This window comes from Oratosquilla oratoria, chromosome 19, assembly GCF_046742065.1.
Source record: "Oratosquilla oratoria isolate Oo_2021 chromosome 19, ASM4674206v1, whole genome shotgun sequence".
Classification (NCBI taxonomy): domain Eukaryota; kingdom Metazoa; phylum Arthropoda; class Malacostraca; order Stomatopoda; family Squillidae; genus Oratosquilla; species Oratosquilla oratoria.
In genome coordinates this window covers 55,206,330-55,223,449 of record NC_134795.1, presented here as the reverse complement: position 1 = coordinate 55,223,449, position 17,120 = coordinate 55,206,330, and the positions used below count along the sequence as shown (strand labels likewise).

Below are 17,120 nucleotides of genomic sequence, written 5' to 3'. Positions count from 1 at the left end.
AGCTTGTTGTGTGATTTGACTAAGCAAAAAATAATGACTACTACGAGGCTGACTAGATTCAGTAATTACCGGTATATGCAAGGATTAGTAGGGACTAACTTTCACTGACTTTGTACATGTATGAACACGAAATTTGAAACGATTTGGAATAAATTATTCTAGTATACAGTGAGCCTCTGCTTAGAGCGTGAAATTAATCGTATTGGTTTGTTTTATTACTTTAGAAATACAGTTTATCGATCATCATGATCTGTAAACAAAGAGCACGACTTTACTATTCCAAAACATAATAGTCTTACCTTGTCGTATAGAAGAGAACGTCCAGCCAATAAACAAATTAAGAGGTGCCATATCTGAATTCGTCAGCATATGTAAATAATATGATGTAAATAGCTCGGTTATTTCCATGATATTAAAGTTCTTGATAGTAATTCATTGAATTCGTAAATGTAAACAAGTGTCTCAGCATCAGTCAGATTACGTCACAGATTGCATCGGCAACAGCCATTCCTTGAGTGCATATTTTTAGGACTTTTAAAAGTATATTTTCATGCTTTAGGTTGCTATAAAAACAGAACAAAGAAAATCGAAGGAAATATATAATTTTTAGATGTAATTTTATAATATTTTACGAATTTGGGATATATTCGGATGTTTCTATAAAAACACTATAGCATTGTTTATGTTTACGAATATCTCCTTGCACCATGGTTTTCATGTTAGCCAACTGAACGTACCCAAATATATTTAGATTTTTAACAAACAGTAACGGTGCATGTGTTTACCATGATAGAAAGAATAAACTTGAAGTAAATATTGAAGATTTATGTGTGAAATATCTAGTTCTGAAATTCATATTATTAACAAACTGAATTTAAAATAACCGTGATATACGCATAGGTTGGTCACGACACCAAAATATCTCTGCTGACGTCATTACTGGAACATATTCTCCTTGTATTTTCAAAACACCCCTAGTGTGGTCGATTACCTTGTGAGTAAAGGGTGAATATCTCGGTCTTTGACAATATGGATTCATCATTACGCGAACAGGTAAAATAGCAATTCCTGTTATGTGTATAACGCAATGGTTTGAAGATGTAAATGTTTCAGTAGCCGGTTGTATTCGAGATAAAGGGCTTGCAAATCCGTAAATTTAAAGATGTGTGTGTAGAACCAATACTGGGTGGCGGTAGAGAATGGAGTGGAAGAGGATAGCGGGGCTTGAAAATGATAAACAAGGCAAGGTCCTTGCTCGTCGGACTGCAACCTGACACACATCCCTGTAGTAGTAGCATAATAGTGGATGCAGTGTTTCACCCGTTCTTGTGATTTTTACCCCCATTCCTTTACGAAAACCAGATTGTTAAGGAATAATAGTTATGTTTGATTTGCAATGTAGTATATGTTGCAAAATATTATTTGTTAGTCTTATAGAGTTATAATTTGATATTGAGGGTGGCATGTCCATTGACAGTTAAAAGGATTTTATGTAGTGAAAGGTACATAAATTCATAATTGAGATTTGTTGAAATTAGTAATGAAACATTCATTTTCTTTTTTCACCCCATTGATCATGTGGTAAATTTGGTGGGATTAAGGTTTGCAAATGAGTGATAGCAGATGTGTGTTCCTCGATTTTGAATGTCGAAATAATGCTTGTAAATGTGGGAAACAGATTTTAGAGGCAGTGGAAAGTGGCACAGTATGATTATGGGTATATGTGGATTGTGGTATTGCAAATGTTGCAGTGCAGCTTTGAGTTTCAGTGACAAGAAACCTTCTGCTTGACATTAGATGATTAGATACTGCCATTCCTCAGGTCCTATTACAGATCTTTCCTGGCAAAAATGTTAGTTTATTTTCGGTGTTGTATTTGTGAGGATCTGTTTCTCTGACATGGTAGGACCAGGATGGGAGTAATTACTGGTTGTGAAAGAATGAAGCAAAGATAGTCAAATTGAAAGGGCACTTAGGGTCTGCATCTTCATACGTTGATCAGGTATAACAGTGTGTGGTGGTGAGATGTTTTTCGTCAACATCCATTTTGTGGGACCAATACAAATAAGCACCCATTATTGGTCCCATATAATATGGTAGTGGAGTAAATTTGTATTCAACATATATGTAAATCACTGTTATTATTTTGTACGTAACTCTTTAATCATGTCTCTCTATAGTAAAAAATAAGGATATTCTACAAGATTACTTAGTATAGTCTTAGGTTCAAGAGCAATTAATCAATCTGTTGTTGCTTCAAGTTTTGTTAACTGGAAACCTGTAGAACTATAGCAGTTGGTATTGGCTTTCTTAGTCCTCTTTTAGATCTCCCTGGGAAGAAATATTAGACTGGTGTTGTGTGTTGTATTAGTGAAGTACTGTATCTCATCAAGTGAAGATTGTAGAAGGGAAGTAGTTGCCAGTTGTCATCTTACCGTGTGTTTAACTGTAGAGTAAATATTGAGTTGATAAAGTGGTCAAGGGCATGAGCTGATGATTGAATGTCACCCCCTGTACCTTTAAATGGTAATAAAGAAACTGACAGGGTTTGAGGATGGGTAGAATAGAGATATTACTCAGGTGTCCTTGCAGGATCATTTTGGGCTGGTATTTATTGGTGTCCTAATCTATAAATATGTTACCACACATATAATACCCCTGTAATATATTGTTGCAATAACATGTCAGGTACTGTGTCCTTTAATACCATAAGATAGATGAGTCCTCCATATCTTAACTTGCAATGGCAGCAGTTGTAGCTTCGTTGACTTGTCTGAAAAAAGGTAAAAAGAAAAGAATAGATAAATAAAAATAAAAAACATTACATTTTAATGTAAAAATTTCAATCCAGAATATAAATTTAACAACTCGCTATGATCTTGTACCCTTTCATAGATATTTCATGCATTTTTCAAGCCCCAGCATTTTGACAAATGTGTCCCACAAATTTCTCAGAGATGAATGTTAGATATTAAAAAAAATAGTTGAATAGGCCTAGCTATAATAACAAGAACAGTCACAAACTTGTTCACATAAATTGATTGGAAAAAGAAAAGTTAGAAACTATATTGTTAGTTTAAACAAGAAACCCCAGAAATTAAAAACATTTGTTTGAGAGATGTTGTAGTCAAGAATTCAGACTTGTAAATGGAGCATAGACCAGTTTGATAATATTATAATTTTTGCCTCAAGTTTTACAGACTAGAAACTTGCAGCACCACGTAAACATAAGACATTCCTTGGGTCCTCCCATGGATTTCTCTAGAAAGGAATATTGGACTTTTCTGCATTGTATTCGTGTTGGTCTGTTTCTTTGTCACCAGCTGATAGGAGGAGATATATGGGTACATCCACCAATTGTCAGTTCTCCATACATAAATGAAATGGAGGAAACATGGGCCAGTTCATGGACCATGTGCCAGCCTCTTAGGGTTGCACTTCCAGAAAGTAAATGCCAAAAGTTTTCAGATTGTGATTAAATTGAAGTGTATTATAGTTCATAGGAAAAGAATTTTAGTAATCCGAAGGATGTTTTTGTTGAATTACACATTGTTTCTTGGTGTCAGATTGCAGAGTCAATTTGTTTAGAAGAAACAAAATACCAAAGAATCTTACTTGGATATCTTACTGCATACATGCTGATGCACTGTAGCACTGTGGTATTGAAGCAGTTCTCCAATAAGATTAAATTATATGACATATATTAGAATGTTTTAGAATTAGGAAATGGCTGGGATTTGACAAAAAGTTGTTCTAGGTATATCTTTCGAAAAGTATAAAATGAAATATAGGAAGGACAGTGTGAAAATATGTCGAGGTTTACAAGTTGTGAGCTTACTTAGTTTGGGCACATCCTTTTGCTTCTCTTTATTAAACATTATGTATTGCTTTTGTCATACTATATGAGGGAATGTTTTGTGGACTATTGGACTTTTTATGAATTTACAAAAGGGTTTCCCTATGTGCAAGGAAAGTGCAACATCAAGTATAACGAAAAGAAATAAACTTAGGTTACATGATGAGGAGCTTGTGTTAGGAAGAAAATAAAATGCATCATCAAGTATAATGAAAATAAATAAATTTGGGTTATGTGATGAAGAGCTTATGCCAGGATGAGCACAGCTATGGCTGAAACATCATCCTGCTCCATGCACTGGTATAGGCTAACTAGGGCAAATAACAGTCATCTGTAACTGCTTGGGATTGAACCTGTCAGAATAGTTATAAAGCAGGTGGAAAGTGCAATGTGCTATGTTAGCATGAACTTTTGTGTTAAAAAATTAGGTAATTTATGTGGTTATGTGCTGAAGGCTTAAAGGTTGAAAAATGGAGTTGAGTATGCAGTGGTATACAGAAATTCTTAACAGTAATAGTTGATAAAGTGGCCTCAACACAGTCAATAATATTGCACAATATTATTGACAATATAGGGGTGACATTGGTGAAATCATGTTTGTTGTGTCAGTATTGACTATAAGGGCTATGCAGGTCATATTTCCATAGTTGGATAATAAATTACAGTTACATTATTGAAAATTAGTAATAGAACTTGTTTTATTTATGTATATAAGATTGTCTTGTATCCTGGAATCTGACATACATGATGGAATCTTATTATAGCTAACCTTATACAGTAACATGACATTCATGATTTTCTTTTGTGTTGTATATATGCATTTGAGTTACCAAAATCTAAATCTTGACTGTTAAGAAGTGTGGTTACTCGGCTAACATATAGCTGACTAAAAATGTAGTGGCTTGAGTTACATCACTTAGAATGAAATAGGATGAACTTGTAGTTATAAAGAAAAATATTACATAAAAATGAAGATTGATGTTTGAAAAGTGATAGCCACTACTAACACCATTCAACCCAAAGGACATCACAATGCTGAAGAATGCTGTCAGCATAGTTTGAATTACCTTCACATATGATACATAATAAGCATCAGGATCCATTTTGTGAAAAGGAAGGAGATGGATCAGGAAATGCAAACATCAAAGTGCAGTAGAAAAGCCTCACAAAAGAATTTACGATGATCCAGAGCTAGTTGACGGCATGGAGTTCTATCTACCATCATATTGAATATGTATAAATTGCTCCGAGTGAGACTGCCCATTAAATTTATGAAAAGAAAGGAAAACTTGAAAGGCTGAAGAAATGTACTTGAACTCCGATGTATAAATTAACCCCTGTATTGCAGAGGGCATTGCTTTCAGCTGAAAAGAATTACCTGACAGCACTTAGAACAGATTTATAAGAAGCCATAAAATGGTTAAAAGACAAAAGCTGGGGTAGTGGATATTGTAAATAAATTCAGCATTATATTTCAAATGTTCAGTATTACTTTTCAGTGGCACTAATGGTAGTAGTGTTTTAAAAGGGAAGGAGGTGCAGTTTAAAGGAACTGCAAATAAGCCAATAATGCTGGTGTTGGAACTGAAATATTCTACTTTTGAAAGATTCCAGAATATTCACTTGTTTGCTCTCAATTATTTGATATACCACATAACAAATTGCAAAACAATCAAGAACTTATGGAGAACTGTTATGCTGGTGTGCCAATCAAGAAAACAAGAATGTGGTGTAGTAATTTGATATAAATATAAATATATAACATATATATTTATGTATATATATATATATATATATATATATATATATATATATTTACATATATATACACATATATATACACACATATATATGAATATATATATATATATATATTTTTTTTTTTTTTTTTTTTTTAAGCCTACAGCCTCATTGGCTGGAACCAGTCATCAGTCTCTCTCATAGATCTCTTGGGGAAGAAACACTGGACTGTTGTGTGTTTTATTAATGTTAGACTGTATCTTCATCACCAACTGATAAGAATAGGAGGAGGGGGAAAGTACCAGTTGTCAGTCCTCCTGATATGAAAAAAATGGAAAAAAAATACAAAGTTGATTACAAAGATCTTGAGCCCAGATCAAGGACTGTATGTTGGCTCCTTGGGGCTGTGTCTTCAGATAGAGGCGAGGATGTTGATAATGTTTTGAAGATAGGTTCCATCTCATAGGACCACTACTTGGATGTATTCATCATTAATCTATTTTAGTACAGTAATGTATTCTATTAAAAATCAAACTTGAAAACCACGGTGTGTGTATATATGTATATATATATATATATATATATATAAAAAAATATATATATATATATATATATATATATGTATATAGATATATATATATATATATATGGTAGAGTTTCACTGTACAGTGGTTAAGATTTGGTTAATGTGTCGCATGAATAAAAGGAGTGAGGATGCTTCCCTTCCATGTCTAGCCACCTAATTTTGCAGGTAATGACATACAGGTTGAAAGAAAAATGATGGGCAGAATGAAAGTATGTGTTAAGGCACATTCATTGGTTAACAAATGGATGGATGCCTTTTTTGTTAGACATTGTAGGTTATCAAACATGTATCTAATAGAAAGACCGTGCTCTGCTGCGAGAAGTTTCAACCAGTGTATTTCTATTTACATAATGATGTAAAAGACCTTGGGTCTTGTTGTCAGCTTCATAGTAAGTTAGATTCTTCTCTATTTGATTATTCAAGAATTGAAGCATAGACTGGCAATACTTGTGTGAATGGTAACATATGACCTAGTGGTTTCATCCTTGTAAGCCTAAGTGGGATGTTTGAAGGCTGTAGGCTGTATAGAACTTATCTTAGTTTTTAATGGAGATTTGTATCCAGATGATATTAGGCAGTTCCCAAAATGGTGGCTCAGAATTTTGTTAATTCAGCCAACAGTAATATTAGTGCACTGTGAATAATAATGATAATAGTATTTGTTGCCTCAGCAGTGGTCCTTGGGCCTTCCCATGTATTTCTTGGAAGTGAAACCAGACTGTTCAGGATATTGGTTTGCTAGTAGATAATCTTTCCCCTGAATGAGATGTGGGCCAACCCAGTGATTATAGCTTGATCCATAGACTCACAGGGTTCCTACAAGAGAGATCAAAGGCAATGGCTTGATTGATTGAATGATCTTGTATTTATGAGGAAAGATAAAATATTTTTTACATAGAAATTTAGCTCATATTTCAGGTCACTTAAAGATATTGCTTATTAAGACTATGCTGTTGTGGGAGCCACAGTTGGAATGAATGTATATGTAATTGTCCTTAAGTTTGTCAAGTAATGATAATTCCAGTTGTTACCTATGATCTTGTAAAACTCAGTTTAATGAAGCTTGTTGCCATACATAGCACACTGCATGTTTCATTGTACATAGCCATTGAATTACAATTTTTGATGTATGAATCAATCGATATGTTGTCTCAGTTGTCTCTTACATTAGATGTGCCGTCCCCAAGCAACTAGCCACAGGCACCAGTTCAGCCCTAAGTCACTTACTGAAAAGATTTCATCAAGTTGTCAGGTGTGAGTGTAGGACTTTAATACAGTATAATGAACTTCTTTGTGGTTGTTGCATCTGGGTCATGGATTTTGTTCAGGCCAGTAATAGATGATGTATTGTAATTCAGCAAATTGCAGGATCCTAAGCTGATGGAGTTAATGTTAGTTGATGTGGGAATCTGAGAGAGATTTTAGTATAGGAATTGAGGGACCTGAGAGACCTTACCCTGAATATTATGTTGTTATATTGTGCCTTGACATTTAATGTATGATTGAATTATAAGCGTGCATTTCTTAGAGATGAACAGTGTCATTTGTTTGCATTTTTACCATCCATGTGAGGAAATTCAGGAGAGGTGTTAATAAGATTACTGCAATGCTATACCAGGTTGTTAGTGGAGAAGAATGTAATCATAGAGGTTGATAATGTCTCTTCCCTCCCTTTCTCTTTAGTTGAATTCTTATTTGTTTGTTTTGAATTTAGTGCTCATAGTACAAGTCACCCTTTCAGTACCTATTTGGTCAACCACCCAGGTATACCCAAGACTGTTTTCTTTTCTGTATACAACAACTGGCAAGAATCATTACTGTATAAAGGACATAAAGTGTATTACTGCACTCACTGTTTTGCTACATTTTCTGAGCAAGTGGTAGTTACTCTGAATGAATGCAGATGCCAGTGCTAAATGTGGTTTGAGCAAGGACTGAACCTAGAGTTTGCAGACCCTTTGTTGTTTATGGAAGGGAATCTGTGAGGCATCTAGACTGAAAAAATGTAAGAAAATCTAGAGAATGACAGCTGTAGGTCCACACATTCATCAAATTGGTTCATATTCGAATAATACAGTATTAGCCATGAGATGTCATGGGTCTTTTCTAGTTTTCTCAACTTCGTGAGAGAGTTTTCAGTATTTTTGAGTAAGAAAATAAACTTCAACAGCTAAATGTAATGGGGAACATATCTTTTGAGTACATCTGTCAAATATCCCTCCTTGAACTGAGTAAGTACTTTCTACAAAACAGGCATGATTTATTAATTTGATACTGGTAGTCATATTTGAAACGTTATGTTAATGGTTATTTGCCATATAGAGTAATTATAATTTTGTGAACCTTGTTTTAGGTTGTATAAGTTATTCAAATACTGTAGTTGGATCAATTCTCAATGATATGGCATATATTCAAATTTATTTTTCGATCTGAATGGTGATTTCCAAATTTACATATCATATTTCTAGTAGAAATATATATATATACATGTATATATATCTCCGTGTTCAACTTTTCAGAAATTGATAGAATTGGGTTGATATAGGTCTTTGAAACTTTTGAATTCTATCCTCGCGTGAGGATGTGAGGCGTATAATGAATGGTAAATCAGTCGACCCCATCTGCAGCCATTGAGAATGTTTACAAACTGAGCGTCCTTTATGTCGCTAATCTGCCTCGGCAACAGTATTAGTCTATAGATTGGTTGCCAGGGCAACGAGGTTATCTGGGGGCGGGGCTTGGGGAGTCGACCGAGGTTATGAGTTTGGCGTGTTCGATTCTGCCAGCAATTTCGATTCTTTGAAGTACACACAACACTTAAAGTGAGGAATAGTTTCACAAGTACCCGTGTATTATTGTGTTTGTTATTTGTTACATTATTCCCACACGTAAGTAGTAGAAAAGAAATGTAAAGTTGTATGGAGTTTATTCAATCCCAAAGTTGAAGGCACCAGTGTAACCATGGAAACTTACCTCTCTCGCATTTGGCAACATTGCATTTTCTACTTGAGAGTACTTGGCACATTGCTTGGGGGGGGGTGGAGCTTCACAGTGTGTGGCGCTCTCTCAGAAGTAGGAGGTTATAGCGTTATGCCTGTGACCAAGAGCCACAAGTAAGACCCATGTGACCGCTCGAGAAGACTGTATTTCCACGTTGGTCCCTTTCGCGCCATTTTCCCCAACCTCGTCGGTTGCGCGCCGGTATCTCGAACGAAACGTGAATGCATCTACATAAAAATCCACATTGTTATTATTATTTTTTCAGTGTTTCATTATGATAGTGAGCTTGAAGCTTGATTACAACATAATATCTAGTGACTGATCCTTGACCGAAGAGGTGCCATGGAATGAAATCAAGTGTAGCTGTAGGAGGGGGACAAAACTCTCAAATACGCCATGCAGGGGTGCTAAATTAAGCCAGTGAAGTATCCTTCATATCCGAAGGTAAGTTGCCTCGGAGATGAACGAAATCGTTTGCTTTCGACCAGAATGATGGAGCAAACCCATCCCACCTCGCCCAGCTTCCGGGTTTGGAATGGGTTGAAGAGTGCATTGCCGTGGGATTTTGGAATCTTCCTGTCAGGTAGTTTTGTCCTATGTTGGGCAGTCAAGTGTTAGGCTGGTGGCCTTGCCCCACGTTGGGCAGCGAAATGTTAGGCTGGTTTGATGGCAAACCCTGATTGGGAGAATTTGTTTATTTAGAAATGATAGCTCATTCTAAGTGCGAGTAAAGGGGGGGGGGTGACGATTGTGTGTTTCAAGTCGTGTCCCATCTTGGTCTGCTTGTGGGGGAGGTGAGAAAGGAAGAAGTCAGCAAGCCAGGCTCACAGTGTGCTTTTCCAAGGCGATCTGAATCTTCGGCGTTCCGTCCGGTCTTTATATACACGGGCAGGTCATGACCCGTGCTCCTAGTTGGCGCGAGGTCAAATTCGATGCGTGGGATGTTGGACGCAAAACGTTCTTACACTGCTGACTCACGAAGACAGAAGGTACCGCATGTGAGTTCCCTAAAGAGTTCAGTGTTTGTCATCACGTGGTCGGGCGAGGTTCTAGTTGAGTCATCGCTGGGGCTGTTGCTGGTACTGCACGTGAGTTCCTCAAGGAGACTTTATATCACCCGTGCCTCAAGGAAGTTTTGGTCGACAAACTTGTTCTCATGGGACCTCTTTGCAGGTCGGTAAGGTCATGGGACGGACCGGACCTAGATGTGAGGGCGACGTCCGAACACTGTGCATAAAGATCGACTTAACTATCTATAATAAATGAAGGACCCAAAGAAACGAAGACAGTTTGCTGTTATATTAAATATATATATATATATATATATATATATATATATATATATATATATATATATATATATATATAAACGAAACAGCGCGATTTGCTTTACAAATGCTTAAAATATTTTTTCTGCAGGAGAATCAGATTTCATATCATGTGAAAACATATATTTTTCCTAACAATGTTTACTTCTAATATTGACCAAATTTTGCGTTTGCTTGTTGTGGAAACTGGAATGAAAATGATAATTCTCGCCGCTGTTTTGTGAGCATCCATTTATTTTAGTTGGTTGTAAGCATGAATCGATGGTTGAATGAGAGTCGTCTCGATGGGGACAATGCGGTCCTGTACCTTGGACGCCTTTAGGCCTAAAGGAGCTATCACACTGGGTTATTTTTCCTTCAACATCCCGCCTCCAACCTCCATTTGAATAATTTGAATATGATTTCGTTTACATAAATATAGACTTGTCTGAGAACATTTCAGCAGTTTGTCTAATATAGGTTTACAATCTCTTAGTTCATTATTCAGCTGTGTTGTATATAATAGAGAGTTTGATATTTGAAATATTGTAACCGAAGTCGTTTTTACTCAAACAAATTGTGAACGGTTGAAGCTGGTGAAGTCCGTCGAAGCCCAGTGTGATAACCCTTCATTGAAGTGTTGGAGAGGATTCGTCCTTATGGCATGCTATTGAATAGTCGTTCATCCATGACTAGTGACACCCCCTATGAACCAAATTCACGTATTTTTCTTTCCTTGTTTTATTTCTTTTGTATAAGACAGGATTCTAGGGAGCTAAAGAAGAATGCTGATCAGTTTTAACTTCTGCCTTCCCTCCTGCTGTCCTTTGTAGATCCTTTACCACTTCTGTTGCTCCGCCCTCGGTTGAGTAGGATCTTGTGGCTCTGGCCAGAATAACATCTGTCAGGTGCGTCACCTTGTCGAAGTTCGGGAGAAGGTCACGTGAAGAATTGTCACCCCCAGAACGCCCACCTGAAAAATCGTCACCCCATGAGATCCCACCTGAAGAATCGTTACCCCAGTACGCCGAATATCAACAGTGGAATAAAGATTAGATTAGGTTAGGTTGAATGAGGGTTATGCTTATTGTCATCAATTTACACAACCGAAGAATCGTAAACCCAGGATGGCCCAGATGAAGAATTGTCACCCTAGGATAGCCCACATGAAGAATTGTCACCCTAGGATAGCCCACATTAAAAAATTTTACCCTTGGATGGCCCAGATAAAGAATTGTCACCCTAGAATAGCCCACATGAAGCATTGTCACCCTAGGATAGCCCACAAAGTATTGTTACCCTAGGATGGCCCACATGAAAAATTGTCACCCTAGGATAGCCCGCTTGAAGAGTTGTCACCCTAGGACAGTTCACATAAAGAATTATCACCCTAGGATATCCCACATGAAGAATTTTCACCCCAGGATAGGCCATGAAGAATTGTCACCCTAGGATAGTCCACATGCAGAATTGTCACCCTGGGATAGCCCGCATGAATAATTTTCACCCTAGGATAGTCCACATGAAGAATTACCACCCTAGGATAGCCCACATGAAGAATTATCACCCTAGGATAGCCAATGAAGAATTGTCACACTAGGATAGTCCACTTGAAGAATTGTCACCCTAGGATAGCCCACATGAAGAATTTTCACCCTTTCGAAGTCTGGGGTGATGGTTCTTTATGAGATCCCGGGAGAGTCTCGACTTTGTAACGTCAATTTTTCCCTAAGTGGGTCGAAGTCTCGGGGGAGGAACGCAACTGACCCAAGGGCGTCGTGGACGAGATCGAGAGCACCTCGAGGGTAAAGGAGATCGTTTTTATTTCCTCTCAGGCTGTCGCCAGGCGATTTTATTCAATTGGAGAAATTCCTCCTACCAGCCCTCGTCGTCACATGATTTAACTTTACGTAATCGTATTCTTTTTTTTTTTTTCGAGAAATGATATTTGTGTTGGTACTTGGTTGTGAGGGTGTGCAGTGTACTGTGGCCGCGTGAGGAGCAAGTTTGGCGTGTTTATCTTCGCCATGTGGGGGGGGGGAGGGGGGTTATTTACCTGATAACCCTTCCCCCCCCCTCCCCTCTGGGGTTAGTTGTTGATCATTACGACGCAAATGTAGGTTTCGTATCTGTTTAAGGTCACCTCATCGTGTGTGATTCATCATGGTCTTGAATCACGTGTTGGTCTCGTGATTGACAGCTACTGCCCACTCGGATGAAAGCTCAGAGCTCATGTATTGCATGATCTATAGGTAATGCTGTGACCTTCCACACACACGACTCGGTAGCGTGGTTGGTAGAGTCCCCGACTGTCACTACGGCGGCCTGGGTTCGAATCCTGCCAAGGGCTGAAATTATTCCAGTATCGCTGCGCTTCGAGTCGCTACTCCAACTCTCGTGGGCGGGGGAGTTGTGTGTGTGTGCGTGTAAGGACACAGCATTACCCATAGATCGATCATACGAGCTCTGCTCTCTTACGGGAGAGAAACAGCTGTCGATCACGTGTCCAACACGTGATCCAAAGACGAAGGTGAATCACACACACCAACTTGATCGTGTCTGAGCGAGCGAGCGCTAAGCTCGTTGGGTCCCGTCCCCTAACACTCTTGATTTATCACACCTAGCTTGTGTGTGTGTGTGAGTCACCACCATGGTGTTGGATCACGTGTTGGACAGCTCTTTCTCTCCCGAAAGAGAACTCGGAGCCCATATGATCGATCTATGGGTAATGCTGTGACTTCACACACACACACACACACACACACACACACACACACACACACACACACACACACACACACACACACACACACACACACCGAACTCCCTGCCCACGAGAGTTGGAGTAACGACTCGCAGCGCAGCGATACTGAAATTATTTCAGTCCTGTGTGTGTGTGTTAACCTAGTTGTATCTTACGGGAAGGGGAGCTATGCTCGTAGTGTGATTCACCATGGTATTGGATCACGTGTTGGACTCGTGATCGACAGTTATTAACCTCCCGGATGAGAGCTCAGAGCTCGTATGACCGATCTATGGGTAATACTGTGACCTTACACGCACACACGCCCCCAACTCCCCGCCTACGAGCGTTGGAGTAACACCCCGCAGCGCAGCTATACTGAAATTATTTCAGCCCTGGGCGGGAGTCGAACCCGGACCGCCGTAGTGGCAGGCGAGAACTCTAACCACACCGCCACGAGATGTGTAGAACTTGTGTAGTGTTGTTTCCTGGCGGTCGGCTGGGCGCGCGCGTGTAAGTTTCGTTCCCACGGGAATTTAAACCAGCAGGACAGCCAGCCAGCCAGCAGGCCTGGATGGTTTTATCGGTTCCGTGCACTCATACTGCAGCGGTGGATATAATGTTGTCATGGGGACGAGAAAGCGGTTGTGACTACCTCTTCCCCCCCTACACCCTCCTCCTCCTCCTCCTCCTCCTCCTCCTCCTTTCTTGGTATGCTTGCGAGGCTTCACTACGCTGGCCGTGTGAGATGTGGCGAGGCTAGTCGGCCCAGTGAGCCTTCGCTCGCATCCCCCACCCCCACCCCACCTCCTCCTCCTCCCCCTCCCCTTTAGCCAGGTCAGTGGGTCTCCGAACGACGAGCAGTCGCGATGCCTATTTACTATGACACGGTACACACGTCCACAGTTGCCAGATGCTTACTACTGCGGGTGGGGGGGGGGGGCAGAGAAGTGATTGTTATGGTGAGGAAGGAGTGGTGGAACTAGTAAGTGGCGGTATCGAAGCTGTTTGAAATTGTCTGGATGTCCGAGGAGAGTGTTGTGAAGAGGAAAAAGCGAGTTTAAAGATGGAGGAGGAAGAGAGGGGAGGGGATAGGGGGTTATGCTGGAAGGGAGGAAGAGGAGTGGAGGGGTAGAGGGTTAAGGTAGAAGGGAGGTTGGAGGTTAATCTGGTTTTGGAGTCAAATGTTCCTCATAACTGTTTTGGTCAGCCATCGTCCATGGCGTTCGTTCAAGACGACATGACGTCACGCCTCCTATGGAATGCTCACGTGTATGCACCTTCCGTTGCTTATTAACACTTATTTAAATATATCCTCTCTCGACATAGTCTTTCAGAATGCGCTGCTGGGGTGTCTTTCTCATAAATCTATAAGATTATATCGCTTGTGTCATTGGTTGAGACGTTACAAAAATTTTTACTATTCGCCACTGAGGTGCGTCTAGCGGAGATGAATGAAATGTCCTGGGGCCAGCCATTGTGAAATGAAAATGTCTATCACCAGGTCAGAAGGTTTTCGACCTCTGAGGACTTGTGGAAAACGCAACGCCACACGAACATACGCATAAAGTGCCGTCCTTCCCTGACGACAGGTCGACCCAAGGAAGGACAATGAGGAGTCCATTCTTATGCGTTACTGTTGCTTAACCTCCAGAAAATGCCACAACACTGAATGAAAAATTTGATAAACATTTGCTATTTTCGATTTGTGGATTTGGTGAAACTCCAGCCTCCTATTCAGTCCTCTCCCTCCCCCCCCTGGTCACGTGCTGGGTGTGTGATCGACAGCTATTGCATCCCGAATGATCGCTCCATAGTTGTATGGTCGGAACTTTGGGTAAATGCTATGATCTGTATACATCCTTCATTTCCATGATTAAGGGGGGCAGTAACTGCCTGCGGGAATACTGAGGCTTCTAGTCCACAAGCGGGGGATCGATCTCGGACCTCTCGAGTGAGAGTTCAAGGCGCAAACCTCTACTCCAGTAAGCCTTGCGTGTGTTTCCCTCTTAGCTGTGACGTCAGAAGGCGATTTTTTTTAACGCTTTGACGCACCTCTGAAGTTTCCCTCAACCGAATAAAATCGCCTGACGGCAGCTGGAAGGAACTGCAAGTCGATATGTCATATAAGGATTAGAGAGACTGTAAGAGACCATAAGGCTTACACTAGGCAGTTCCACTCACCTCCGGCAACAGACAACCCCCCCCCCCTTCCCCGAGGATGTACCACGGGTTGTGTGTATTGAGTCCCTTCTCCTATAATACACCAGCGCTTCTATACAGTATTACGCTGAAGAGGAGTCCCAGAGGATGTGAAGAGGGGATTGGGCGAGTATCACAGCAGATAGTAGAGGTTGAACGTGATCAGCAATCTTCTAGAGAAACGAGTCTCCAAGTGGGAAATACTGGAACGTAACTCTGGTCCATAAGGGGTGTCGCCAGTCTCCTTCCCCTCCCCCCCCACAAAAAAAAGTACTGCCTACATAGAACTTGATGAAGTCTGTACCCCCATACAGACGCCGAAAGAAGCAAAGAATGTGCGACACAAACGTTTTTTAACGGTTCCGATACTGTTTTAAACTTCCGTTCCATGATGAATAAGTGTACTTTGTTTATAACGTATTTTCCCTCCAAAAACAACTGCAGAGCCTGAGAATAACCATGGATTATAATAATTGCAGGTATCGGAGATCGTACCAGAATCGGAAAAAAATACAAAATGAATCACTCCATCACCAATTTAACACTTCGTTGTACCGAGGAGACGGGGTGGAAGTGAATGAAATTGAGTTGTGTGACTGGAAGGGATTTGGTAGAGAACGAAAACCAAGCAACACTATTATTGACCTCGGTCCACGAAACAGCTGACCGGGTCTCCCATCGCTAACTGCTGACCTGTCATTGATTAGAGGTCCCAGCTGACCACTGCACTGCTGACAGTTGCTAGCGTGCTGATGTCACGTCAGCATCAACGGCTGCAGTAGGAACACAAAGGAAAAACAAACAACAGCAGGCTGTTTGTGTGTACTATACTAAGCTACAGTTAAGAAAACAGGGTAACTAGGCTCTAGAAGATGAACTAACACTACTGCTACCACTATCCTGTCTAATTACAAATGACTGCCGGGCTGTCAGATCTTTTATTGCAAGGGATATTTTATTTGCGGATTAGAGACTTAAATATTTATCTAGGCTATTTTTAAGTGTTGTTATTGTGTTGCTTTCGACGACAGTGGAAGGTAACGAATTCCACGCATTAACAACCCGGTTAAAGAAGAAATGCTTACTTTCATTCGAAGAAAATATTTTACCGATTACTGTAAAATCGTGACGCCTTCTTGTATTTGATAGGTCTAGTGAGAAGTAATCTTCGACACCGATGTTGTCAAAGCCTAGCACGTGACTATGGCGAGAGCCCCAAGAGTGTGAGTCCACGAATTTCATCTTCATCCCCTACGGCAGGAGCTCTCGCCCTCAGGGTTTCTGTCAACTGTCAATCTTCTGTCAACTTTCTTCCGACCCGGGCGGTACTCGGGATCTGCCGACGCCAGGCGATTTCATTCAGTTCTGTGGCTCCTCCTTCGGGTGAAGTGTAAACGCCACGAGGGATTGATGGGAACGCATTCCCGCCCGCACGCCCGTTCTGGCCATTCATCTGTTTCATGGACCAGTGGCTGCAGCTGTAGGCTCGGTGACATGCCTGGCGTGCCAGTGTGTCTCTCTCTTTCTCTCTTTCTCTTTTTCTTTCTTACTTTTTCTTTCTCACTTTCTCTTCCTCCCTCCTTCCCTCTCTCCCTCTCCCTCCTTCCCTCCCTCTCCCTCCTTCCCTCCCTCTCCCTCCTTCCCTCCCTCCTTCCCTCGCTCCCTCTCTCTCCTCTCTCACCTTCT

General features: G+C 40.4%; 1 protein-coding gene across 3 annotated transcripts in view; it reads left to right on the top strand.

Moving 5' to 3' along the window:
• The first annotated feature begins 939 nt into the window (after positions 1 to 939).
• The window catches only part of LOC143035900 (UBA-like domain-containing protein 2-B), a 92,626-nt gene continuing 76,445 nt past the window's right edge, over positions 940 to 17,120 (top strand). The window contains exon 1 of one of the 3 annotated variants that reach the window (XM_076203092.1): positions 940 to 1,053. In XM_076203092.1, the coding sequence (XP_076059207.1) occupies positions 1,030 to 1,053 (24 nt within the window). In that variant the 5' untranslated portion in view covers positions 940 to 1,029. Of the gene's footprint in view, positions 1,054 to 9,494; positions 9,627 to 10,108; positions 10,271 to 17,120 lie in introns of those variants that run through there. The other 2 variants (XM_076203093.1, XM_076203090.1) reach the window with 2 other exon arrangements.